This window comes from Pristiophorus japonicus, chromosome 22, assembly GCF_044704955.1.
Source record: "Pristiophorus japonicus isolate sPriJap1 chromosome 22, sPriJap1.hap1, whole genome shotgun sequence".
Classification (NCBI taxonomy): domain Eukaryota; kingdom Metazoa; phylum Chordata; class Chondrichthyes; family Pristiophoridae; genus Pristiophorus; species Pristiophorus japonicus.
The window spans coordinates 7,694,429-7,721,517 of NC_091998.1; the positions used below are offsets into that span (position 1 = coordinate 7,694,429).

A 27,089-nucleotide genomic window follows, 5' to 3' on the forward strand; every position below is an offset into this window, starting at 1 on the left:
TCAGTGCCGGGGAAGCGGGAGCGGCGGCGGGGCAAGGAGGAGGAGGAGGAAGGCTGGCCGGGGAGCGGCAGGTGAGAGCCCGGGGGGGTGTCAGGCCCCGGCCCTGGCCCCCGCCCCCGGCTGGACACGGCGGGGAGGGGGCACAGCAAGATCCCAGTGCCGGAGCGCTGCTCAATCCGTGTCACACACTGGCGCTCAGCAATCATCAGCTTTATACAGTCATACTTCACAATGACCAACTTATATACATTAATGCTTCACAGTAATCGATTTTTTTACATTAATGCTTCACAGTAATCGATTTTTTTTACATTAATGCTTCACAGTAATCGATTTTTATACATTAATGCTTCACAGTAATCGATTTTTATACATTAATGCTTCACAGTAATCGATTTTTATACATTAATGCTTCACAGTAATCGATTTTTTTACATTAATGCTTCACAATAATCGATTTTTATACATTAATGCTGGACAATAATCGATTTTTATACATTAATGCTTCACAGTAATCGATTTTTATACATTAATGCTTCAGAATAATCGATTTTATACATTAATGCTTCACAGTAATCGATTTTTATACATTAATGCTTCACAGTAATCGATTTTTTTACATTAATGCTTCACAATAATCGATTTTTATACATTAATGCTTCACAGTAATCGATTTTTATACATTAATGCTTCACAATAATCGATTTTTATACATTAATGCTTCAGAATAATCGATTCTTATACATTAATGCTTCACAATAATCGATTTTTATACATTAATGCTTCAGAATAATCGATTTTTTTAACATTAATGCTTCACAATAATCGATTTTTATACATTAATGCTTCACAGTAATCAATTTGTCTGCATTACTGATTAAGAATAATCAATTTTAATACCTTGATGCTTCAGAATCAATGTGCAGCCTGAAAGGGCGGTGGGAGCATATTCAAAAGTAATATTCAAAAAGTTAATTGGATAAATAATTGAAGGGGAAATGTTTGCAGGGCTGTGGGCAATGAATGTTCCCTGTCGTGTTTTTTTTTTGGTTCGCGGGCTCTTTAACCGACTGCGTGGCCCATTCGATGTTTCGTGCATGCCCAATTATTGTCACGGTAAAGCTGGTGAGCGGATGGCGCGGGATCTCCAGATCGAACGCGCAGCTTAACGGGAACATTGGCGGTGGGGAAAGAACCAAGGGAGTGGATAGCTCTTTCAAAAGAGTCGGCTCGATGGGCCGAATGGCGCCTCTCTGCGCTGTATGATTCTGTGTGAGAAAGGGACAGGATCAGACAGCCGATCCTCACTTGGTGCAACCCACGCACACAAACCTGCCCTCCCCACAGTTCCTGGGAGAGGCATTAAAGCAGAGGGAAAATTCCCCTGGGAAATTCTTCTGTGATGCCTCCCCGAAGGCAATTGAGCAAATTCCAGGAGGTGGCAGTCCCTGATACTGTGCCAGAGTTCCCCATTAACCCTACCCACCTTCCGTGACTCGAATTACTCACAGGAACTTGCCCTTTGAAATTGCATGTACTCACAACTTATTCCAAAGGTTAGTGAGTAACTCTCTGTGAAAAGATATGTTTCAAAACTAGGGGTCATAAATATGACCACGGATCAGGAATTCAGGAGAAACTTCTTTACCCAGAGAGCGGGGAGAATGTGGAACTCGCTGCCACAGGGAGTGGTTGAGGCGAATAGTATCGATGTATTTAAGGGGAGGTTAGATAAACACGAGGGAGAAAGGAATAGAAGGATATGGTGATGGGGTGAGATGAAGAGGGGTGGGAGGAGGACCTGTTGGGCTGAATGGCCTGTGTCTGTGCTGTAACTTCCATGTAATTCTATTTCCTAGAATGTAGCCTAACTGCTTTTCTAACTTACGCTGATGTCTCCAATCTACCTAGCACAAATAACCTATCCACACGGACAGAATCTATTCCCGTTCTTATTTTAGAGGCCTCAATCATATCTCCTCGAAATTCACGCATTTCCAAAGTAAAAAGCTTTAGTTCTTTGTCTGTCCGGATATCTAACGACCCTTAAACTAGGTATCATTCGAGAAGCCCTCCTCTGGCCCTTTTCCAAATTCTTGACATTTGCACCACATGAGGGAACCAAAACTGGACACCACATTCTAGATGCAGCTGGGCTAAAGCCGTACTCCCTTTCCGATGAGACAAACCGAGGCCCCATCTGCCCTCTCGGGTGGCCGTAACAGATCCCATGGCACTATTTCAAAGAAGAGCAGGGGAGTTCTCCCTGGTGTCCTGGCCAATATTTATCCCTCAACCAACAAAAACAGACTATCTGGCTGCAATTTCGTTCCTGTTTGTGGGAGCTTGCTGTGCTCAAATTGGCTACCGTGTTTTCTACTCTGCAACAGTGACTACACTCCCAGTGGTTGTAAAGTATTGAAGGATGCCCGAGGTCCAAAGGGTGCTATGTAAATTCAGCTGCTTCCCTTTTGTACAAGGAAAGGATGGTGTTTCTCGCTTTCACAACCCTCGTGATACTACTCTTGGGCTTCAATGAACCGTATCCCCCCAAGTCTTTCTCCCATTCAGCAGCCTTGAGCGCACAGCTCTGTACGATGCAGACAAGAGAAGGCTGAGGGCTGACCTGATAGAGGTCTTTGAAATTATGAACGGTTTCGATAGGGTAGACGAGAGAGAATGTTTCCACTTGTGGGAGAGACCAAAACTAAACATAAGACAGTCTTCTAAATATAAGATAGTCACCAATAAATCCAATAGAGAATTCAGGAAAAACTTCTTTACTGAAAGAGTGAGACTTTGGAACTTGCTCCCTCAAGGAGCAGTTAAGGCAAATACATTTAAGATGAAGCTGGATAAGCACGTAAGGGAGAATGGAATATGCTGATCGGGTGAGATGAAGAGTGGTGGGTGAAGGCTCGTATGGAGCATAAACATCAGTTACATAAGAACTAGGAGCAGGCCATTTGGCCCCCTCGAGCCTGCTCTGTCATTCAATAAGATATTGGCTGAACTTGTACCTCAACTCCATTTTCCTGCCCTATCCCCGTATCCCTTGATTCTCTAAAATCTAACGATCTCAGCCTTGAATAAACTCAACGACTGAGCCTCCACAGCCCTCGGGCAGAGAATTCCAAAGATTCACAACCCTCTGAGTGAAGAAATTTCTCCTCATCTCCGTCCTAAATGGCTGACCCCTTATCCTGAGACTGCCCCCTAGTTCTAGACTCTCCAGTCAGGGCACACTAACTCTCAGCATCTATCCTGTCAAGCCTTCTAAGAATTTTATAGGTTTCAATGAGATCACCTCATTCTTCTCAACTACAGAGAATAGAGGCACATTCTACTCAAAAGAAAGAAAGAACTTGCATTTATATAGCATCATTCAGGACATCCCAAAGCGCTTTACAGCCAATGAAGTACTTTTTGGAGTGTGGTCACTTACTGTTGTAATCTAGGAAACACGGCAGCCAATTTGTGCACAGCAAGCTCCCACAAACAGCAATGTGATAATGACCCAGATCCTCTGTTTTAGTGGTGTTGGTTGAGGGATAAGTATTGGTCAAGACACCGGGGATAACTCCCCTGCTCTTCGAAATAATGATCTTTTACATCCACTTGAGGGAGTCAGAGGCACCTCTGACAGTGCAGCGCTCCCTCAGTACAGCACTGGGAGTGTCAGCCTAGTTTTTTGTGCTCAAGACTCTGGAGTGGGACTTGAACCCACAACCTTCTGACTCAGAGGCGAGAGTGCTGCCCACTGAGCCACAGCTGACATGAGACAGGACCTCCATTCCTTTAAGCTGTGCTGTGATTCCCTAACTGCCCCCATCTCTTTCAAAATCATACAGCACATGTCTGATGATCCTTTCTCAAAATTTACCTGCAACTAAAGATAATCTCATGGGCACATTGTTTCCTGATTCAGACTTAATGCCTTTATTTATTTTTATTTTTTTGAATATTGGCACCAACATGAATCTCTGTCTCTCTCTCTCTCTCTCTCTGTCTCTGTCTCTGTCTCTGTCTCTGCCTCTGACTCCCTCTTGCCTCTGACTCCCTCTTGCCTCTGTCTCTCTCTCTCTCCCATAGGAATAATCGCAGACCTCAGCGAGGCACTAAATGTATCAGCCATTGGATTGCAAAGACCAACCCCCATTTCTTTCAGCACCCTAGGATTCAGGGCCAGCAGCCCAATCAACTTTAAGCATCCTAATTGTAGCAAAGACCATTTTCACATCCAAAGCTACACATTCAGCTTCAGCATGTTGTGCTGCAGCATTGGTAACTCAGTGCCATCTCCAGCAGTGAAGTCTGATGCAATGTATCTATTTAAAACCTCGTCTATATCTTGAGGCTCCAGAGTCCCTCAGCAGCCCCCTGACTTCCAACAATACCGAGAGAGACTTTGCTGTCACTGCCACAGATATTCACTTCTCCATTGCCCTTCTAGCCAATACAATAGCAGATGTTGTCACCCTCGGTTGAGTCCAATACATGCCCCTATTCCCTTGAGTTATTTACCTTGTACCTGTTAAAATACTTCTGCTTTAGTTTAATTTATCTTTGGACGTGATTAGTTGGCTGTTTTTTTACAGTGTGCCCTTCTTTCAACCCTAGGCGCATAAATGTATTTCTGCACAAGTGGTTTTTCGTCAGTGTTGCAATAATTCCCTCCCCAACTCCCGTCAACCTTACTCAGCCCATCTACCCTCTGTAAATTTAGCCCTCTTGTAGAAAGAGTCAACTTGGTTTTGTGACGGGTAGGAACAGGCTCGAGGGGCTGAACGGCCTCCTCCTGCTCCTATATTATAACCTAGCACAAGCATTTGATTTTCAGGGAGTCTGTGATCTGAATGTGTGTCTTTTTCTTGTTGCAGGTGTGTCCGATTCAGCAATGTCGGGCCTTCTCGACTGGCTGTACAGTGGCTTCACCAGCATGCTGCAGTTCCTGGGTAAGTGGCACCGAACCGTGTGCTGCATTGTTTCTCCGCGTTATTCCCTCTCCTGGTCTTTGGTGCTCGCACACTGGATGGGAGCGACCTCATTACTCCACCCTCTGACTCCGGGACATGGGCGCTATATGAGATAATGGTTTCCCCCCCCCCCCCGATGTAAAGCAGCGCATCTTCCTCTGACCTACCTTGGGCAGTGTGACAGGATTCTGCAACTACTGAAAAATTTCCAAATGAGATGTTCTTAATAAAAAGAAAGGCAGATTTGTATTTCTATATCGCCTTTCACAACCTCAGGGCGTCCCAAAGCGCTTTACAGTGCAGTACTTTTGGAGTGTAGTTGCTGTTGTAATGTGGGAAACGCAGCAGCCAATTTGCCCACAGCAAGCTCCCACAAACAGCGGTGTGACAATGACCAGATAATCTGTTTTTGTTATGTTGATTGAGGGATAAATATTGGGCAGGATACCGGGGATAACTGCTGCTTTTCTTCAAAATAGTGCTGTGGGATCAACATGGCAGCTGATTAAACTGAGACTCACATCTATCTAAAGCAAGCTAATGTATACGTTGTGCTTTTTTGTTGGCAGGTTTATATAAGAAATCAGGAAAATTGGTCTTCTTGGGCTTGGACAACGCCGGCAAAACCACACTCCTGCACATGCTGAAAGATAACCGACTGGGGCAGCATGTCCCTACGTTACATCCCAGTAAGTACTTACCATTGAATCGAGGCGTGACTCGCTCTCCGCCATTCTCCCTTTGCAAAAGCTGAGCACTCGTTCTGCTGATGTGTGACTCTAACCTATTTATGTGTGTTCTGTGCCTTCCCTGGCCTGTTGAACAGCTTCAGTGGGTAAAGCCGGTAAAGCCAGCACAGCAAAGGGCTGTAGCAGCATTGCAGCTTTGCTCCTGAATCCTGGCAATCAGCCCACAAAGCCAAGAAAGAAAGATTTGCATTTCTATAGCGCCTTTCATGACCTCAGGACGTCTCAAAGTGCTTTACAGCCAATGAAGCACTATTGGAGTGTAGTCACTGTTGTAATGTGGGAAACGCGGCAGCCAATTTGCGCACAGCAAGCTCCCACACACAGTAATGTGACAATGACCAGATAATCTGATCAAGGGATAAATATTAGCCCCAAGACACTGGGGATAACTCCCCTGCTCTTCTTCAAAATAGTGCCATGGGATCTTTTACGTCCACCTGAGAGAGCAGACGGGGCCACGGTTTAACAGTCTCAACTGAAAAGGCGGCCCCTCCGACAGTGCAGCGCTCCCTCAGCACTAGGAGTGTCCGCCTAGATTTATGTGCTCAAGTCCTTGGTGTGCGACTTGAACCCACGACCTTCTGACTGAGAGACGTGAGTGCTGCTCACTGAGCCACGGCTGTCACTGTGGCATTTGCACTTAAATTTCTTATTTAGTGACTGGCCCTGCTCAATTTCCTTGGCCTGGAGATTTGGAAAGGGCTGATCTTGGTTCATTGACAGGACAATTGTTAGTCAGTAACATTAGATACATCTCAATTAATAGGATCGTTGCATGTCACCCCAGCGCCCTGCGGTACCCACCCAAGTGACCAGCAAAGGCAGAAAGCTCGTACGCTCTTGTAGTTCTGAGTCATACAGACCAGAAGTCCCCGCGTTCGATTCTTGGTCGGTGCTGATCGGGATGGGGAAAGTTTTTGGGTTGCTGCAGTTGGCCGCAGATATCTCCGGCCAGGCTGGGGAAAAGAATCGGCTCGGGATTGTGCTCCTGGTGTTCGACTGCTGAAAAGGATGAGTACGGCTTGCTGGTGATGCCGTTAATGGTCGAATAGCCTGTTACTACTGTCTTGGGTTGCACGTAGAACAGCAACATGTGCAAGCTGCCAGTGAGCTGTCGTGCCGTGGTAAAAATCAGCCCGTTCAGGGGGGGTTGGAAATTGAAACAAAATGTTGTTAACGGTAATTTAATTCCATGAAAGTTCATGGCATAAAGTACATAAATGTGATTGCGCATATTTGAATATTTCTGAATTTTCTCTCCTCGCACGAGCACTCTTCCCTCGTGCCCCCTCTCATCGATTTACTGCAGCTTTGCCCACGAAAGTCAGGAGAAAGCGAATCACCCTCCGAGTGTGGTGGCCAATGTTCCCTTTAATTTATTTTTGGGTGCGAGACCCTTTTTAAGGGGTTTGCGGCCCATTTGAAATACAGCGTATGTATACGCCGTTTCCCCCCATTAAAGACCCAGCTGCCCAGGAGGTCCAGAGCACTGCACAGATGCGCAGCTTAAAGGGAACATTTTGTCGGTGGCGATAGGTGTGGTATGGGTATGATGATCTGGAGTTGGTGGTGATCTAACGGTAGAAGTGTGCAGCCACAGGTGTGACTTTTTTTTAAAAAAAAGTATTTGTTCATGGGATGTGGGTGTGGCCGGCATTTATTGCCCCTCCCTAATTGCCCTTGAGAAGGTGGTGGTGAGCCGCCGCCTTGAATCACTGCAGTCCGTGTGGTGAAGGTGCTCCCACAGTCAAGTTTGACTGGACTGTGACTCTCAAGGATTTTGTTTCTTGGTAGCGGTTTGATACAACTGGGTAACTCGCTGGGCCATTTCAGAGGGCAATTAAGAGTCAATCATATTGCTGTGGGTCTGGAGTCACACATAGGCCAGACCGGATAAGGACGGAAGATTTCCCTCCCTAAAGGACATCAGTGAACCAGCTGGGCTTTTACAACAATCCGGGAGTTTCGTGGTCACCATTACTGCTACTGGCTTTTCATTCCAGATTTATTCAAACTGAATTTAAATTCCCCAGCTGCCGTGGCCTCCGTGTCTCCGGATCATTAGCCCAGGCTTCTGGATTACTGGTCCAGTGACATAACCACTATGCCACAATAGGTGATGCCCTGTCCTTAGAAACAGGTTCACGAATAGCACGACTGAAAGTTTCTCCACTCTCACCAAGTCCCTGCGTGGTCACGAGATGGATTGACGGGCGTCTGGGAGGCAGTTGGGTTTTGTGCACTTGTTGTTCCGTGGCGATTGAGCAATCTGTGCATGTACACTCGCAAATCCAGCTCGCAGTGGTACAGACCACTGTGACTTACCCCCAGATTTGTGTATGCGTTTGGCTGCAGTCCTCAGTTTGTTTGCTCAGCGCATTTTGCCGCCAGGTCACCAGGACTGCCTCTCCTAACTGGTCTCTTTTTATTGTCATAGCATCAGAAGAGCTGACGATTGCAGGAATGACATTCACTACATTTGACCTCGGAGGTCACGCACAAGGTATGATGCTGGAAAAAAACACAGCTCTGTCATATTTTCGCATCAGAATGTGTTGTTTTTCAATCTGTGCTAATCAGGTGCCACATGCTGGCTGGTTAAACTGGTAACATGTTCTAAGGTGGGGTGGCTTGACCCATCCACCTCCACGGAGGTGTGTGGGGGGCCTGACCCATCCACCTCCATGGCACGAACCTGGTATTGCAGTACTTCCAGGAACGGTGCAGTGGCTCTAGGCCTTTTGGCTAAGAGCATTGGCGCAGAGTGATCCTTGATGTGTGCAAGGTGACCTCTGGCGTTTGTGATTTGACAAAGAATTGGAAAGATTGGCTACGAATTTAAAAAAAAACATGTCTTTCTAAAGCAAGCTATAATGCATATATCAATGCTCAGATTTGGGAGGGTGAGGAGTAATGAGCCAAGATTCCTGATCGCAATCCGACAACCCCTCCTCCTGGAAGCAATGTTCCCTGCAATAGATTTTGGGGGGTGGCCCCTCTAAGGAACTCACGGCCCATTCGAAATACCGCTCATGCGCTGTTTTCCCTATTTAAAATCCAGTTGTGCGGAGGCTGCAGGGAGCTATGCGGCTTCAGTTTAAAGGGAGCATAGAATCATAGAAATTTACAGCACGGAAGGAGGCCATTCGGCCCATTGTGTCCGTGCCGGCCAACTAAAAGCTATCCGGCCTGATCCCACTTTCCAGCTCTGGGTCTATAGCCCTGTGGGTTATGGCACCATGTGCACATCCACATACTTTTTAAATATGGTGACGGTTTCTGCCTCTACCACCCTTTCAGGCAGTGAGTTCCAGACCCCCACCACCCTCTGGCTGAAGAGATTTGCCTTCCAATCGCTTCTAAACCTCCGACCAATTGCTTTAAATCTATGCTGGGAAGTGCACACGCCCATGTGTAGTCTTTGGTGAAGAGAAAGTTCGGCTTGCCATCAAACCTGCCTCGCTGACCAGTGTTTTGGTCACCTGTCTTGCTGTTTCCTCCTTTGGCTCAGTGTCAGTTTTTGCCATGACTGAACTGTGAATCGCTGTGAGCCCTTAAACGCAAGTTGTTGGCACCTTGGCCGGCCAACTTTCACTGGCATTGCTCACGTGTTGACAGTGGCCGTTTGGATGACGTCTGTGGGACTGTATCCCAACAAAGGACCTTTTCAAGGTGGAGGGGGAGGAAATTGGCAGGGAAGGGAGGAGAGTCACACTCCATACAGGTTTGTTTCATGCATTTCTTGCGTTTATGTAATGCCTTGCCACATCGCTCAGCCGCATTTACTTATACTCCGCCTGCAGTGAGTTGCTGCCCAAGTGATCCTACAGCTGCTACCCTTTCCATTACTAGACGGAGCGTCTGGCTCATGCTGCTCTACTCGCCTGGTGTCCACTGGATGCTTCTGCAGAGTGGGACTGGCTTTCACTTCCCTCTCCCGTTCCAAGGGATGTGAGCCACAAATTGTGAGAACTGTTGGTTGAGTTTTAGAGTACTTGCGCAGGATCAAGACTCTTCATTTGGAGGATGAGAAAAAGCTGCAAAGGTTTGCCATCTGGTTGGTATACAATGTAAACCAGTCCCACACACCCGTTCCCTCAACAATTGTCTGTCCCACAGTCTCCGTGCCCACAGTCTCTGACAGAGATTGTAATTCCCGTATTGGACTGTTCAGCCACCTAAGAACTCATTTTTAGAGTGGAAGCAAGTTTTCCTCGATTTCGAGGGACTGCCTGTGATGATTATTCAATGTGAGCAAGTTTCCCCTTTCAAATGAAACAGTAACATTGATCTTCGTTTTGCAAAGAATTACAGACATTTTTTTATTCATTCCTGGGATGTGGACGTCGCTGGCAAGGCCGGCATTTATTGCCCATCCCTAATTGCCCCTTGAGAAGGTGGTGGTGAGCCGCTGCCTTGAACCGCTGCAGTCCGTGTGGTGAAGGTGCTCCCACAGTGCTGTTAGGGAGGGTGTTCCAGGATTTTGACCCAGCGACGATGAAGGAGCAGCCGATATATTTCCAAGTCGGGACAGTGTGTGACTGGGAGGGGAACGTGGAGGTGGTGGTGTTCCCATGCGCCTGCTACCCTTGTCCTTCTAGGTGGTAGAGGTCGCGGGTTTGGGAGGTGCTGCCGAAGAAGCCTTGGCGAGTTGCTGCAGTGCATCTTGTAGATGGTACACACTGCAGCCAGGGGGCGCCGGTGGTGGAGGGAGTGAATGTTGAAGGTGGTGGATGGGGTGCCAATCAAGCAGCTGCTTTGTCCTGGATGGTGTCGAGTTTCTTGAGCATTACATAGAAACATAGAAAATAGGTGCAGGAGTAGGCCATTCGGCCCTTCTAGCCTGCACCACCATTCAGTGAGTTCATGGCTGAACATGCAACTTCAGTACCCCATTCCTGCTTTCTCGCCATACCCCTTGATCCCCCTAGTAGTAAGGACTTAATCTAACTCCTTTTTGAATATATTTAGTGAATTGGCCTCAACAACTTTCTGTGGTAGAGAATTCCACAGGTTCACCACTCTCTGGGTGAAGAAGTTCCTCCTCATCTCGGTCCTAAATGGCTTACCCCTTATCCTTAGACTGTGTCCCCTGGTTCTGGACTTCCCCAACATTGGGAACATTCTTCCTGCATCTAACCTGTCTAACCCCGTCAGACTTTTAAACGTTTCTATGAGGTCCCCTCTCATTCTTCTGAACTCCAGTGAATACAAGCCCAGATGATCCAGTCTTTCTTGATAGGTCAGTCCCGCCATCCCGGGAATCAGTCTGGTGAACCTTTGCTGCACTCCCTCAATAGCAAGAATGTCCTTCCTCAGGTTAGGAGACCAAAACTGTACACAATACTCCAGGTGTGGCCTCGCCAAGGCCCTGTACAATTGTAGCAACACCTCCCTGCCCCTGTACTCAAATCCCCTCGCTATGAAGGCCAACATGCCATTTGCTTTCTTAACCGCCTGCTGTACCTGCATGCTAACCTTCAATGACTGATGTACCATGACACCCAGGTCTCTTTGCACCTCCCCTTTTCCTAATCTGTCACCATTCAGATAATAGTCTGTCTCTCTGTTTTTACCACCAAGGTGGATAACCTCACATTTATCCACATTATACTTCATTTGTCATGCATTTGCCCACTCACCTAACCTATCCAAGTCGCTCTGCAGCTTCATAGCATCCTCTTCGCAGCTCACACTGCCACCCAACTTAGTGTCATCCGCAAATTTGGAGATACTACATTTAATCCCCTCGTCTAAATCATTAATGAACAGTGTAAACAGCTGGGGCCCCAGCACAGAACCTTGTGGTACCCCACTAGTCACTGCCTGCCATTCTGAAAAGTCCCCATTTACTCCTACTCTTTGCTTCCTGTCTGACAACCAGTTCTCAATCCATGTCAGCACACTACCCCCAATCCCATGTGCTTTAACTTTGCACATCAATCTCTTGTGTGGGACCTTGTCGAAAGCCTTCTGAAAGTCCAAATATGCCACATCAACTGGTTCTCCCTTGTCCACTCTACTGGAAACATCCTCAAAAAATTCCAGAAGATTTGTCAAGCATGATTTCCCTTTCACAAATCCATGCTGACTTGGACCTATCATGTCACCTCTTTCCAAATGCACTGCTATGACATCCTTAATAATTGATTCCATCATTTTACCCACTACCGATGTCAGGCTGACTGGTCTATAATTCCTTGTTATCTCTCTCCCTCCTTTTTTTAAAAGTGGGGTTACGTTGGCTACCCTCCACTCCATAGGAACTGATCCAGAGTCAATGGAATGTTGGAAAATGACTGTCAATGCATCCACTATTTCCAAGGCCACCTCCTTAAGTACTCTGGGATGCAGTCCATCAGGCCCTGGGGATTTATCAGCCTTCAATCCCATCAATTTCCCCAACACAATTTCCCGACTAATAAGAATTTCCCTCAGTTTCTCCTCCTTACTAGACCCTCTGACCCCTTTTATATCCGGAAGGTTGTTTGTGTCCTCCTTAGTGAATACCGAACCAAAGTACTTGTTCAATTGGTCTGCCATTTCTTTGTTCCCCGTTATGACTTCCCCTGATTCTGACTGCAGGGGACCTACGTTTGTCTTTACTAACCTTTTTCTCTTTACATATCTATAGAAGCTTTTGCAGTCCGTCTTAATGTTCCCTGCAAGCTTCCATTCGGCCCAACTGGTCCATACCGGTGTTTATGCTCCACACGAGCCTCCTCCCACCCCTCTTCATCTCACCCTATCAGTATTACCCTCGATTCCTTTCTCCCTCGTGTGTTTATCTAGCTCTCCCCTTAAATGCATCTATACTATTTGCCTCAACCACTCCCTGTGGTAGCGAGTTCCACACTCTCTGGGTAACAAAGTTTCTCCTGATTTCCCTATTGGCTTTGTTAGTGACCAGTGCTCCCTCTGAATATCACCGTGGGTCCTCCGCCTGTTTATTTAAATGCGTGGTACCTTTAAATCTGTAGCGGCCACCCACACGCAATATCTTCAACGATACAGCGTGTGAGGGGCCTGTGCGGTATTCGTGCCCGCCCAGCTTGCAGGGAACATTGTTAGTGACTATCTTGTATTTCGTATTTTACTTAAATGTTGCTGCTTGTTCACAGCCCGCCGAGTGTGGAAGAACTACCTCCCTGCCATTAACGGGATTGTTTTCCTGGTGGACTGTGCAGACCACTTGCGACTTTCTGAGTCTAAAGTCGAACTTGATGTAAGTAGAACCGTGTTGAGCAGTTTTTGGGGACAGGAGGGTCCTTGTACAGAAAAGTGAGAGTATGTTATATGGCAAAAAAGGTCTTTACTAACCTTTTTCTCTTTACATATCTATAGAAACTTTTGCAATCCGTCTTAATGTTCCCTGCAAGCTTCTTCTCGTACTCCATTTTCCCTGCCCTAATCAAACCCTTTGTCCTCCTCTGCTGAGTTCTAAATTTCTCCCAGTCCCCGGGTTCGCTGCTATTTCTGGCCAATTTGTATGCCACTTCCTTGGCTTTAATACTATCCCTGATTTCCCTTGATAGCCACGGTTGAGCCACCTTCCCTTTTTTATTTTTACGCCAGACAGGAATGTACAATTGTTGTAGTTCATCCATGAAGTCTCTAAATGTCTGCCATTGCCCATCCACAGTCAACCCCTTAAGTATCATTCGCCAATCTATCCGAGCCAATTCACGCCTCATACCTTCAAAGTTACCTTTCTTTATGTTCTGGACCATGGTCTCCGAATTAACTGTTTCATTCTCCATCCTAATGCAGAATTCCACCATATTATGGTCACTCTTCCCCAAGGGGCCTCGCACAACGAGATTGCTAATTAATCCTCTCATTACACAACACCCAGTCTAAGATGGCCTCCCCCCTAGTTGGTTCCTCGACTTATTGGTCTAGAAAGCCATCCCTTATGCACTCCAGGAAATCCTCCTCCACCGTATTGCTTCCAGTTTGGTTAGCCCAATCTGTACGCATATTAAAGTCACCCATGATAGGGAATGGAAGGCCAGCAGGAAGAGCAGTGCAAGGAAGGTAGTGCATCCCCTGCAAAACAGATACACCGTTTTGAGTACTGTTGAGGGGGATGACTCATCAGGGGAGGGCAGCAGCAGCCAAGTTCATGGCACCGTGGCTGGCTCTGCTGCACAGGAGGGCAGGAAAAAGAGTGGGAGAGCGATAGTGATAGGGGATTCAATTGTAAGGGGAATAGATAGGCGTTTCTGCGGCCGCAACCGAGACTCCAGGATGGTATGTTGCCTCCCTGGTGCAAGGGTCAAGGATGTCTCGGAGCGGGTGCAGGACATTCTGAAAAGAGAGGGTGAACAGCCAGTTGTCGTGGTGCACATTGGTACCAACGATATCGGTTAAAAAAAGGGATGAGGTCCTACAAGATGAATTTAAGGAGCTAGGAGCTAAATTAAAACATAGGACCTCAAAAGTAGCAATCTCTGGATTGCTATCAGTGCCAAGTGCTAGTCAGAGTAGGAATCGCAGGATAGCTCAGATGAATACGTGGCTTGAGCAGTGGTGCAGCAGGGAGGGATTCAAATTCCTGGGGTATTGGAACCGGTTCTGGGGGAGGTGGGACCAGTACAAACCGGACGGTCTGCACCTGGGCAGGACCGGAACCAATGTCCTAGGGGGAGTGTTTGCTAGTGCTGTTGGGGAGGAGTTAAACTAATATGGCAGGGGGATGGGAACCAATGCAGGGAGACAGAAGCAAAAGACAGAAAGGAGATGAGTAAAAGTGGAGGGCAGAGAAACCCAAGGCAAAAAACAAAAAGGGCCACTGTAAAGCAAAATTCTAAAGGGTCAAAGTGTAATAAAAAGGCAAGCCTGAAAGCTCGGTGCCTGAATGCGAGGAGTATTCGGAACCCAGGAGAGGGCTCTGAGCTAGTTAGAGTGGGTGAGAGCTCAGATGAACAGGACCCCAAGAAAGAATGCAAGAGGCAGGAGGCAACAGAGCAGAGTAGAACTGAGGTAAGTGTAAACCACAAGGTGATGGGAAGGGACAATATGTATGAATATAAAGGGGCTGCAGGAGGGGTCAAAACTATCAAGGAGGCTTTGAGGGCGTCCTTGAAATGTTTCCTCTGCCCACCTGAGGCTTGTTTGCCGTGTCGGAGCTCCGAGTAGAGCGCTTGGTTTGGGAGTCTCGTGTCGGACATGCGGACGATGTGGCCCGCCCAACGGAGCTGGTCGAGCGTGGTCAGTGCTTCGATGCTGGAGATTTTGGCTTGAGCGAGAACACTGACGTTGGTGCGTCTGTCCTCCCAGGAGACTTGCAGGATCTTACAGAGGCAGCACCGGTGACACCCAGTCACGCATGTAGTCGCACGCAAGACCGAGCTCGGTGAGATCCAAACGTCGCGGGAACCCCATACCTGCAGCATGACTGCGACTCTCGCTTTGTCCTGACCTTCCGTGGGGAAAACCCGCGGGAGATCCTGGAGAATTTCTTATCCGTTTGTTTCGACTTGAATTATGTTGGCCTGGAGATTTGGAACAAGCTGTTGTCCCATTGGTCGATAAATCCTAAATCTGACATCAAAATCTGTTCGGATTTGCAACTTACGAGAATCATAGAAATTTACGGCAGAGACGGAGGCTGTTCGGCCCATCGTGTCCACGCCGGCCAACAACGAGCTATCCAGCCTAATCCCACATTCCAGCTCTTGGTCCATAGCCCTGTAGGTTACTTGTAGGCACTTCACGTGCATATCCAAGTACTTTTTAAATGTGTGGAGGGTTTCTGCCTCGACCATCCTTTCAGGCAGTGAGTTCCAGACCTCTGGGTGAAAAAAGTTCTCGACTCCCGTCTAATCCTTCTACGCATTACTTTAAATATGGATTTAAAGTTTAGATGTGACTGTCCCCTCCCCCAAGGCTCCGTATGCAGCCCACGAAAAGAGACGACACTCAGCTATATCTTTTACATACTTCTTATAATCTGCCTGGGGATGTCTTTTGCTTCAGCGATAACATCTTGGAGGAGGGGGAAATAGGTCCGAGAAAACAGCAGTTACTGGCCCTGAGCTGCCAAACGCTTTTTATACCGGCAACACATTAACTGTGACTGGTCGTGCCTCAACAATGAAGTGTTGCTGGTGATGTGATCGCTGCAAGTTATGTTGCTTGGTGTCGCTGGGTGGTTTGTTTTCCCTTGAGCCCTACACATTGTGTGTAGTCTTTTGTTTCAGTCACGGGCTGTTTCTTTGTACTTTTGTTTCCAACGATCAGATGTACAACATGTGTCTGAAATAAAAAGCGCTCTCTCTCTCTCTCTCTCTCTCCCTCTCTCTTTCCCCCCCCACTCCCTCATTCCCTCCGTCCCAGGCATTAATGACAGATGAAACAATATCCAACGTTCCTGTTCTCATCCTGGGCAATAAGATCGACCGATCGGAGGCCGTCAGTGAGGAGAAACTTCGGGAACTCTTCGGCCTGTATGGACAAACGACAGGAAAGGTAAAGCAAAGAAAGGGAAGATTCGCATTTATAAAGTGCCTGGTCGTCGTCGTCATCTCCTAAATTACGTTTAGTGTCAGCCGTGGCTCAGTGGGCAGCACCCTCGCCTCGGAGTGAGAAGGTTGTGGGTACAAATCCCATTTCAGAGACTTGAGCACAAAAATCAAGGCTGACACTCCCAGTGCAGTGCTGAGGGAGTGCTGCACTGTTGGAGGTGCCGTCTTTCGGATGAGACGTTAAACCGAGGCCCCGGCTGCTCTCTCAGGTGGATGTAACAGATCCCTATTTCGAAGAAGAGCAGGGGAGCTCATTGGTCTGTCTTCTAAGCAGGTTACCCAGCAACCTTGGCATTGGCACAGTGCAAGGCCTACCAATTGAGGCTCCAGAGGGTGAATAGGAGCACAGCCCTTCATTAGAGTCGTCGCCTTTTTAAAGGGAGAGTAGTTGAAGGCGCGGATTCTCGCTGGGGAGCGGATCCATGGGCAGCTACCCGTTCAACGGTTTGCATTTATATAGCATCTTTAATGTGGTAAAATGTCCCAAGGTGCTTCACAAGCGCGTTATCAAAGCCACATGAGGTATTAGGGCAGCTTGGACAAAGTGGTAAGTTTTAAGAAGCATCTTAAAAGAGAGAAAGGCGGAGAGGTTTAGGCAGGGAGTTCCAGAGCTTGGGGCCCAGGCAACAGAAGGCACGGCCACCAATGGTTGAGTGATTGAAATCGGGGGATGTGCAAGAGGGCAGAATTGGAGGAGTGCAGACATCTCGGGGGGCTGGGGGGGGGGGGGGGGTTGTGTACAGAGATAGGGGGGGAATGAGGGCCATGGAGGGATTTGAAAACCAGGATGAAAATTTTGAAATCGAGGCGTTCAAGTGGCCAATCTGTGAGCCAAGAGTGTCGGCAGAATATACTAACCGGTATTGGGGGCAGGGCAATCCCAGGCAATCCTGATCCGTTCTTTGCCTGACACCAATCCTGCACTTTCCGGGGAGCGGGAGGGGGGGCTGGATGCTGATCGGGAAGAACTTGCTTTTAATTTTCTTGTTGCCTCCTCTGGCCCATGGACACTGAAACCAATTGCGGTGGCGCACAGACAACAACAACAACAACTTGCATTCATATGGCGCCTTTAGCGTAGTAAAACGTCCCAAGGTGCTTCAGGAGTGTTATAAGACAAAACAAATATATTTGACACTGAGCCGCTTCAGAAGAAATGACTGCTGGTCAAAGAGGTAGGTTTTGCGGAGCGTCTTAAAGGAAGAAAGAGAGGTTTAGGGAGGGAGTTCCAGAGCTTGGGGCCCAGGCAACAGAAGGCACGGCCACCAATGGTTGCACCATTATAATCAGGGATGCTCAAGAGGGCAGAATTAGAGGGAGAGGTGGTTGTGGGGCTGGAGGAGATTACGGAGAGATTTGAAAATCAGGATGATATTGTGTCCTAAGGGAGCCATGGATGGGGATTATCAGGAGGCGGAACGTCATTCTCATGTATGTAATCCAACTAGGGGTCATAAATATAAGGTAGTCACTCGGTGGGGGGGTTGGGGCTGGAGGAGACCATCTCCGCACAGACCAGGAATCACACCGAGTAATTCTAAGCTGTTGTACGCGCCGGTCGGCCACTGAGGGAGCTGTGGAGGGGGTTAAAGCTGCTGTGCCGACTGTAGAGTTCCCGCAATGATTTACAGCGAGTACATTGGGGCTCCTGTGACGGCTGACTCTACAGATCAGGCAAGAAGGTGACTGGAGGCTGCGGTGCAGTGAAAGCAAAACTAGGTCAAACTTGCTGCTGTTGGTTACCGATGCTTTTGAAATTGGAAGATTAAAATCTGGTTCAAGCATTCAGCAAATTTTAACAGTTGGGTACCTCTGCAGGTAGATCAAAGGGAATTCTTGCTCCTGTCTTTCGTGTCGGTTTAACCTTTTGAGAATTGTGACGCACTTTAAAATCATGCAAAGCAGGAGGCTTTCTGATAGTGGGTGGATTTTGTCTGTGGGGCACATTTTTAGATACTCCGCTGTGAGTCAGTGGGCAGCACTCTGTCGCCTCGAGTCAGAAGGCTGGGGCTCACGTCCCTCTGCAGCGTGCACAAATTTTAGGCTGCACTCCAGTGCAGGGCTGAGGGAGCGGAGTGCTGCATTGTCGGAGGTGCCGTCTTTAGGATGAGACCTTAAACTGAGGCCCCGTCCGCGCGCGCTCAGGTGGACGTAAAAAAATCCCATGGCACTATTTCGAAGAAGAGCAGGGGAGTTATCCCCGGTGTTCCTCAACCAATATCATTAAAACGAATTATCGGGTCATTATCACATTGCTCTTTGTGGGAGCTTGCTGTGCGCTAATTGGCTGCCGCGTTTCCCACATTACAACAGTGACTGCATTCTTAAAAAAAATACTGATTGGTTGTAAAGCACTTTGGGATGTCTTGAAAGACGCTATATAAATACAAGTCTTTCTGTCTTTTGCTACCAGTTTACTGTTTCTGACAGACCTGTAGACTAATTGGTTTGTTTTTCATGACCAGGATGTCCAAACATGGGGGCCTCATAGGATGCATTTACACTGAAAGTTTAGTGTCTGTGACAATTAGTTTTCACTCTGCACACACTAACTGATGGTGGCATAGTTTTATGCTGCGTCAGTTTAACATTGCGTGGAGTGAAATTCTGGAAAGGCGGCAAAACCTGGTAAATTCACCTGATCTTAATTTGAACGTTTACAGAGTCTCTCCCCGCCCCCCCGCACCCCCTCACATCATTTCTGGTTTGAATTTATGGAAGACAGCTGTGCCCTTGCACTGTGACCAGGCATGTGCAGCGTTCACTCCTAACCAGGGGGGTTAATGCTCCAGCGAGGCAGGATACCAAGTAATATAAAGCGAGTTCTGCCCGGCCAAAACTCAAACTGCGGCTTTCGGCCTCGAACCAGCCATGTTTCATGCTGTGGGCCACGTGGAAGCTATTCCAGTAAAAAACACCGCCCAGCGCTGCTAAATGAAAAAAACAATCTTTATATGTAATTGAGCCAGAAGTTGTGGGTTCAAGTCCCACTCCAGAGACCTGAGCACACAAAAATCTAGGCTGACACTCCCAGTGCAGTGCCAAGGAAGTGCTGTACTGTCGGAGGTGCCGTCTTTCGGATGAGACGTTAAGCCCCGTCTGCCCCCTCAGAGCCCATGGCACTATTTCTAAGAAGAGCAGGGGAGTTACTCTCAGTATCCCACCCAATATCATCCCTCAATGAACATAAAAAAAACACATTATCCGGTCATTATCACATTGCTGTTTGTGGGAGCTTGCTGTGCGCAAATTGGCTGCCGCGTTTCCCACATTACAACAGTGACTACACTCCAAAAGTACTTCATTGGCTGTAAAGCGCTTTGAGACATCCGGTGGTCGTGAAAGGCGCTATATAAATGCAAGTCATCTTTTTTGGCAGATATGTATGTTGTGGGAATGTAGGGCTGTCACCAGATTATAGCTACAGTCAATGTAATTATTTTTTCAATTCAAAATCCGGCTCATTGGCTGCACAGGACCCCTGGAGCACTGTGTGGCCGCACAGCTTAAAAGGAACATTGGTTATTGTACTTCGCTAGTTAACTCATGCTGCCTAGAATACTGTCTGGCTCCCCTCTCTCCTGCCCCCTGATGGCACCTTCTGCTTTTCCATCCCCTGATGCTGGCTGGATGCAGCACCGCCGCTGGAAGGAGGGTGTAATTACAGCGTGACAAGATTACTTGGGAAGTTTCCATTATAAATGGCAGAGAAATTGATCACATAAAAATAAGGACAGCATATACAACATTATACGTGTGTATTCTGTTGCAATCGTGTTTCACTTGAAGACTGCCCTTGGCCGTGACTGCCCATGTGAAACTGCATGGAAGATCAGCTAGTCATTAATAAATGCACTGACTATAGAAAGCATGGCCAAAACCCGACAGTGACTTTGTCATTCAGCCTTGAGCTCTGCTGACATCTGTAAGAGCTTCATTCGTGTAACTTGACATTGTTGCACTTGATTGAATCTCTGTCTTGTGACTCCAGCTGGCCATCTGTTGCCTTGAGGTAATTCATTGACACTGCCTGGTACGTGGTTTGTATTAATACTCGTCTGAAAAACTGCAATTGAATTCATGTCTTCAATATAGCCAAAAACCATTGTGTTTTGAATGAAAGAAAGACAGACTTACATTTCTATAGCGCCTTTCACGACCACCGGACATCCCAAAGCGCTTCACAGCCAATGAAGTACTATTGAAGTGCAGTCACTGTTGTAATGTAGGAGATGCGGCAGCTAATTTGCGCACAGCAAGCTCCCACAAACAGCAATGTGATAATGACCCAGATAATCTGTTTTTGTTGTGTTGATTGAGGCATAAATATTGACCCCAGGACAACGGGGAGAACTCCCCTGCTCTTCTTCAAAATAGTGCCGTGGGATCTTTTACGTCCACCTGACGGCAGACGGAGCCTCGGTTTAACGTCTCATCCGAAAGACGGCACCTCCGACAGTGCAGCACTCCCTCAGCACTGCACTGGGAGTGTCAGCCTAGATTTATGTGCTCAAGTCTCTGGAGTGGGATTTGAATCCACAACCTTCTGACTCAGAGGTGAGGGTGCTGCCCACTGAGCCCCGGCTGACACTTGGTGGTAGAGTGCGACTACATCATTCATTGAGTTCAGTTTCTGTGCCCATCGTGAAGTAAATGTTTGAAAGCTAGCAAGTCGCTCCAGTTCTGTTCAATATCTCCAATGGTTTATGTATTTCAATTGTTGACCTTGTTGAACGACAAATCCAATCAGTAACCCATTTGGGCGTGTAAATTATCTAAATTAGACTATTTGGCATTTTTCAAACCTGTTTTAAAATTGGTTATAATTGTAAATCGCATAGATGTTTGGTGGCACCCAGCTGAGCTGTGTAGTTGTTTCCCTTGTTCTGCATTGCAGTGCCGGGTCCCAGTATTTTCTCCACATTACAAGAATTACATTACAAGTGTCCCCAATTTCCTACTCCCCACCATTGGCGGCTGTGCCTTCAGCTGCCTGGGCCCTATGCTCACTAATTCCCTTCCTAAACCTCTCCGCCTCGCTCTCCTCTTTAAGTCACTCCTTAAAACCGACCTCTTTGACAAAGCTTGTGGCCCGGTGTGTCATTTTCTCATCCTTGCTTTCAAACCCCTTCCTATCTCTGTAACCTCCTCCAGCCCCACAACCCTCCGACATGTCTGCGTCCTTGAATTCTGCCCTCTTGAGCATCCCAAATTTTAATCGCTCCACCATTGGTGGCCATGCCTTCAGCTGCCTGAGTCCCAAGCTCTGGAACTCCCTCCCTAAACCTCTCCGCCTCTCTACCTCACACTCCTCCTTTAAGACGCTCCTTAAAACCTACCTCTTAACATCTCCTTATGAGGCCTGGTGTCAAATTTTGTTTGATAATCGCTCCTACGAGGCGCCTTGAGACGTTTTACTATGCTAAAGGTGCTATATAAATGCAAGTTGTCTTCAAGGCGGAAAGAGAGGTCGGGAGGTGGAGAGGTTTATGGAGGGAATTGCAGAGCTTGGGGCCTCGGCAGCTGAAGACACGGCCATCAATGGTGGAGCGATTTATAATCGGGTGCTCAGGATTACGGGACCGCAGAGATCTTTGGGGGTGGGGGGGAATGGCTGGAGGAGATTAGAGATGGAGAGGGGGCTGGAGGAGGTTACAGAGATAGGGCGGGGCGAGGCTATGGACTTGAATGTCTGCAACTTCAGAAGTAATCCATTGATTGTGTGGTGTTTTGGTGCCGATAGTGATAAGTCTCACTTTCGTCCTGCCTACTCCTGCCAGTGCCGAGTTCTAATCTTGGTTGCGCTGTAAAGGGGAGGAACAGAACTGAAGACTGTACTCCCTTCTCCCCTCCCCCACTCTGACCAATCTCCTTACAGTAGGCTGATGCGAGCACTGGCGGAGGTGTGACTGGGGTATGATGTGGATCATGACCCACCTTGAGAAGCTAAAGCAGCGAGGAAGGATTCCAATTCTGTTTAAAGTATGCAGTGGTATGGTTGAGCACAAGTGGCTAATCCTCGGGTTATGTGACAAAACAAAGCAAAGTATTAGGGATGGGCAACGATTGCTGGCCGTCCCAGCAACGCCCACATCCCATGAATAGAAAGAAAATTGACCTGCAGTATTGAGGTGTGTCATGGCAGAATTTCTAGTTTGTCATTGACGTCGTTGATTCACCTCATACGTGCATTTTGTAATTTACCAATGATACAAGGTTCATTTAGGCTGGGTCATGACCTGACTGTTGTCGCCCATTCGGTGTAGGGTTGCCTTGACTGGTTATTTTACATAGTTGAGTATTAAACTAGAAATTTAGGACACTGGGGGACAAAAGTGGAATTACGTATGAATTATTATGGCGGCAGATAGTGTAGCTCACGCTGGAGAACGCACTCGTCCCCCTGGCCTGCTCTCACACACTCTCTTCACTTGTCAGCCGGGGCTCAGTGGGCAGCACCCTCGCCTCTGAGTCAGAAGGTTGTGGGTTCAAGTCCTACTCCAGGGACTTGAGCACAAAAATCCAGGCTGACACTCCCAGTTCAGTGCTGAGGGAGTGCTGCACTGTCAGAGGTGCTGTGTTTCGGATGAGACGTTAAACCGAGGCCCCGTCTGCCCTCTCAGGTGGTCATGAACAATCCCAAGGCACTATTTCGAAGAAGAGCAGGTGAGTTATCGCCGGTGTCCTGGGGCCAATATTTATCCCTCAATCAACATGACAAAAAAAAAAGATGATCTGGTCATTATCACACTGCTGTTTGCTGTGCGCAAATCAACTGCCGCGTTTCCCACATTACAACAGTGACTACACTCCAAAAGTACTGCATTGGCTGTAAAGCACGTTGAGACGTCCAGTGGTCGTGAAAGGCAAGTCTTTCTTGTCTCCAGCTGCCATGAACACGTGAAACAGTCAGTGTTCATTAAAATCTCCATCATCATAATCATAGGCAGTCCGTCGAAATCGAGGAAGACTTGCTTCCACTCTTAACATGAGTCCTTAGGTGGTTGAACAGTCCAATACGAGAACCACAGTCCCTGTCACAGGTGGGACAGATAGTCGTTGAAGGAAGGGGTGGGTGGGACTGGTTTGCCGCACGCTCTTTTCGCTGCCTGCACTTGATTTCTGCATGCTGACCCGCTGCTCTCTGGGTTGCTGTAGTGACTGATTTTGGGATTTGGGGGCTGCAAAGAGGTCGAGGGTCCCGATTAAGTTACGCCTTGATTTTAAAATTCTCATCCTTGTTTGCAAATCCCTCCATGGCCTCGCCCCTCCCTGTCTCTGTAATCTCCTCCAGCCCCACAACCCCCCGACATGTCTGCGCTCCTCTAATTCTGCCTTCTTTCCCCCATCTTTCCCACCGGCTTTTCAATGTAAATAACCGAGCAGACGCGAAAAATTGAATGGGCCGTGCAGCTGGTTAAAGGGCCGCGCACCAAACAAAGCAATGACCAGGAACATTGCCCCGTGTAAAGAAATGTCTGCTGACCTTTCTCATTTCCCTTTGATCCAAAACTCGGCAGCCCGTGTCCTAACTCGCACCAAGTCCCGCTCACCCATCACCCCCTGTGCTCACTGACCTACATTGGCTCCCGGTTAAGCAACGCCTTGAATTCAAAATTCTCATCTTTGTTTACAAATCCCTCCATGGCCTCGCCCCTCGCTATCTCTGTAATCTCCTCCAGCCCCACAACCCCCTCCCCCCTCCCCGAGATGTCTGTGCTCCTCTAATTCTGGCCTCTTGAGCATCCCTGATTATAATTGTTCAACCATTGCCCCAAGCTCTGGAACTCCCTGCCTAAACCTCTCCACCTCTCTACACCTTTTTCCTCCTTCAAGGTGCTCCTTAAAGCCTATCTCTTTGACCAAGCTTTTGATCACCTATCCTAATTTCTCCTTATGTGGCTCGATGTCAAATTTTGTTTTATAATGCTCCTGTAAAGCACCTTGGGACTTTTTATTACATTAAGAACATAAGAATCAGGAGTAGGCCATTCGGCCCCTCGAGCCTGCTCCGCAATTCAGTGAGATCATGGCTGATCTTCTACCTCAACCCCACTTTCCCGCACTATCCCCATATCCCTTGATTCCGTTAATATCCAAAAAGCCGCTACACAAATACAAGTTGTTGTATTCACGAGTCACCACGCACACGAGTAACACGGTCTGTTACTGAAAATGGCTTGCGTGCTTTGGGGGATTTTAAATGTGCTTGTTGGTCTGTTCCAGGGGGCTGTGCCATTGAAGGAGCTGAACACCAGACCACTGGAGGTGTTCATGTGCAGTGTGCTGAAACGCCAGGGTTACGGAGAAGGATTTCGCTGGCTTTCTCAATACATCGACTGAACTCGAGACAAAATGATGCCACTCTGGACTGGAACTAGTTTGCAGCTGTCTCACATGTTTTTTTTGTTTTCTTCTGTTTTTTTTTTTAAAAAGAAACCGGACACCCAGCTGTTGACGAAATCACAATGCCAACCAGGGGAGCTTACCGACCACCTTCCGTTTTTAAGTATAATTTTGAGTTTGGTGTTTGTACCTAGATGAAAATCGTAATTACTTTTCCAAGTGTAATCATTTTTAAATCTCCTATATACAAGTGTTGACTGGGAATTCACACTTCAGTTAGGCTGCGGAACAGTCCCGGAAACGTGTGCGTTGTTTTTCTCCCCTTTCTTGAGATGCTCAGTGCTCCCTGAAGCTGCTCAGGTATGTCTGTCCCTCCGGGGCCCTGTCACGCAAGACAGCGTGGATGGTATAGGACAGTTAGCTGTGACTGGCCACCCCTCCAAGCGTTTTATCCGAATCAAGTGATAGTCTCAATAGTAATCACAAGTTGCTTGACTTTTCACAATTATCTCGGTTTGCACTGATGGTAGTTTTTTTGTGTCCGGAGCCATTTATTTTTCCAGAAGTTTAGAATATGTCCGAGGCTGACATCGAATATTCTACACGGTTTTTGGGGGTTATGCAGATGTGGCCAACAATAATGGTGCCCGATTCTGGTTCATGTAGTTCCCGTGGGGGTGAGGCTGAGAGAGCTGCTGTGTGAATATTACCACTTTGCTCTCTGTAGGAAATGCTGATGCATTCGTGACGTTAATATTTGAAGATATGCCGGTAGCATCTGCACATTGAGACTGGTTCAAGTGCTGTCGATGGTTTATAAATGTACATATAATTTGGTTCATTACCTTGCTATCCGTTCTCCCGTGGCTATTTGTATCAGTGTATCGTACCGGGTGGATCTCTGACGAGCTTTTAATATAAACCTGGGAAATTCCGGCCCCTCCTCAAATCCACAGTTTCGTTTGAGGTAAATAACTGCAAGATCAGAAAATACAGTTTTGTTTTTAAAATTTAGAGATTTAACGAATGATGGCTCGGGTTGACAAGTTTTTTTTCCATTTGGTGTAAAAGAATTTTGGGAGTGGGAAAATGGGTGAAGCAAATTCACGGGTGGATTGAGTGTGATGTGAGGTTGTTGTTCAAACTTGACTCGCGAGTAATTTTGAATAATTTAACGCTCGCTGGATGGCACGGTGAACACCATGAATTTGATGTCGAATTCATTCACTTGTAAGGGACTAAACTAGCGACGGGACAAATTGCACAATTTTCTTGCACGCTTTTAATTGTGAAGCTTTTCTAAAATGTGAACTGATTCGTACAGTTGGTGCTTTTAACGTGATGGTGGGTACGACGCGCCATTATACAGGCCGTGTAACGCAGGGAGCTATTTTACAGTTTAACGGTTTACACACTAACGTGGCTGTGGATCGAACGGGAACTTTGAACTTCTGTTCGTTGTCGCGGGGATATGCTTATGAAGTGAAATTGGGCAACATGTCCAGGATGTGGACAGTGAGCAAAACAGCCTCCCCGCGCGCCCCCCCCCACTCCCATGGTCATTTAAGGGAATGAGCAGTGCCCAGTCAACACTATATTGCTATGGGCTTTTTTTTGTTGCTTCTAAGGTCTGTTGCTCAGAATGGTGGTGTTCTTTCACAGCTGCTGAAAGGACGGAGGCATTCTGTTGTGGTGGTTTTATTTTTTGCCGAAATTAGAAAATCGGATTGTACCGTCTTCCCAGGCCCCAGGAGTAAATGGCTTTTCTCAGTGACGCCCAAAACTGGCTGTTCTCCATTAGGCCCTATGTGGCGCGACTAGACAGAGACGCAATACTTCCCGGAAAGGGAATACAGTAGAAGTCAATTAGTGGGAATGTTACGTTTTGTTTACTTCCGATGCCCATTCAGTCTCGTACATTTCTCCTTTTTTAAACAATTGCTTGCTCAGTATGTGTGAGTGGGTGAAGAAAATATTTTGCTTGTCCCAGGAGGATTGCGGAGTTACCCCTTGAGGGGCATCTGCGGTAATCCATTCGAAGGGCAGTTATCACTGGCGTAGTCAGTGGACTTGCCTCTCTCCTTCCACTGCCCCCGCCCCCCCCACAAAGCATGAATGCAAAAACTTGATATATTTTTTCTCCCCTTCTCCCAAAACCTTCTGGCTTCTAACACAACAGGTTAGTACTGTACCTGCAGTATTACTGGGTTAGTGCAGTTCTACATGTTTGTGGTCATTATTCTCCACTGTCTGAGAGGGTATTGGTGACTGCTTTTGCCCCTTGCCAAACTGATGCCTTCACCAACTCATTCTTGGAAAACCTAGTTCTTACCCTCACTCTGTTCATTCTCTGCGTGGTAGAACGATAACCTGCAACATGTATAAATGTATTATAAATCATTGCTTTATTTGAAATAAACGTAATTATATATCTTCGTGTATTGGGTGTCCATTGTCTTGCCTGACATCCTTCATGAGTAGAATAGCTT

At 47.3% G+C, this 27,089-nt stretch overlaps 1 protein-coding gene across 1 annotated transcript; it reads left to right on the forward strand.

The window, feature by feature from the left end:
- LOC139234835 (small COPII coat GTPase SAR1A) lies at positions 1 to 27,031 on the forward strand. The gene is made up of 7 exons (XM_070865568.1): positions 1 to 71; positions 4,881 to 4,955; positions 5,546 to 5,665; positions 8,163 to 8,228; positions 12,847 to 12,950; positions 16,067 to 16,198; positions 24,481 to 27,031. The coding sequence occupies exons 2-7, from the start codon at positions 4,898 to 4,900 to the stop codon at positions 24,595 to 24,597; spliced, it is 597 nt and encodes a 198-aa protein (XP_070721669.1). The 5' UTR covers positions 1 to 71; positions 4,881 to 4,897; the 3' UTR covers positions 24,598 to 27,031.
- The last annotated feature ends 58 nt before the right edge of the window (positions 27,032 to 27,089 follow it).

Bases quoted from the DNA above. Each gene is read 5' to 3' on its own strand.
- LOC139234835 (XM_070865568.1), top strand. From the start codon at position 4,898: ATGTCGGGCCTTCTCGACTGGCTGTACAGTGGCTTCACCAGCATGCTG. The intron at 5,666-8,162 runs GTAAGTACTTAC...TTATTGTCATAG, and splicing joins TGTCCCTACGTTACATCCCA to CATCAGAAGAGCTGACGATT. The intron at 12,951-16,066 runs GTAAGTAGAACC...CCTCCGTCCCAG, and splicing joins AGTCTAAAGTCGAACTTGAT to GCATTAATGACAGATGAAAC.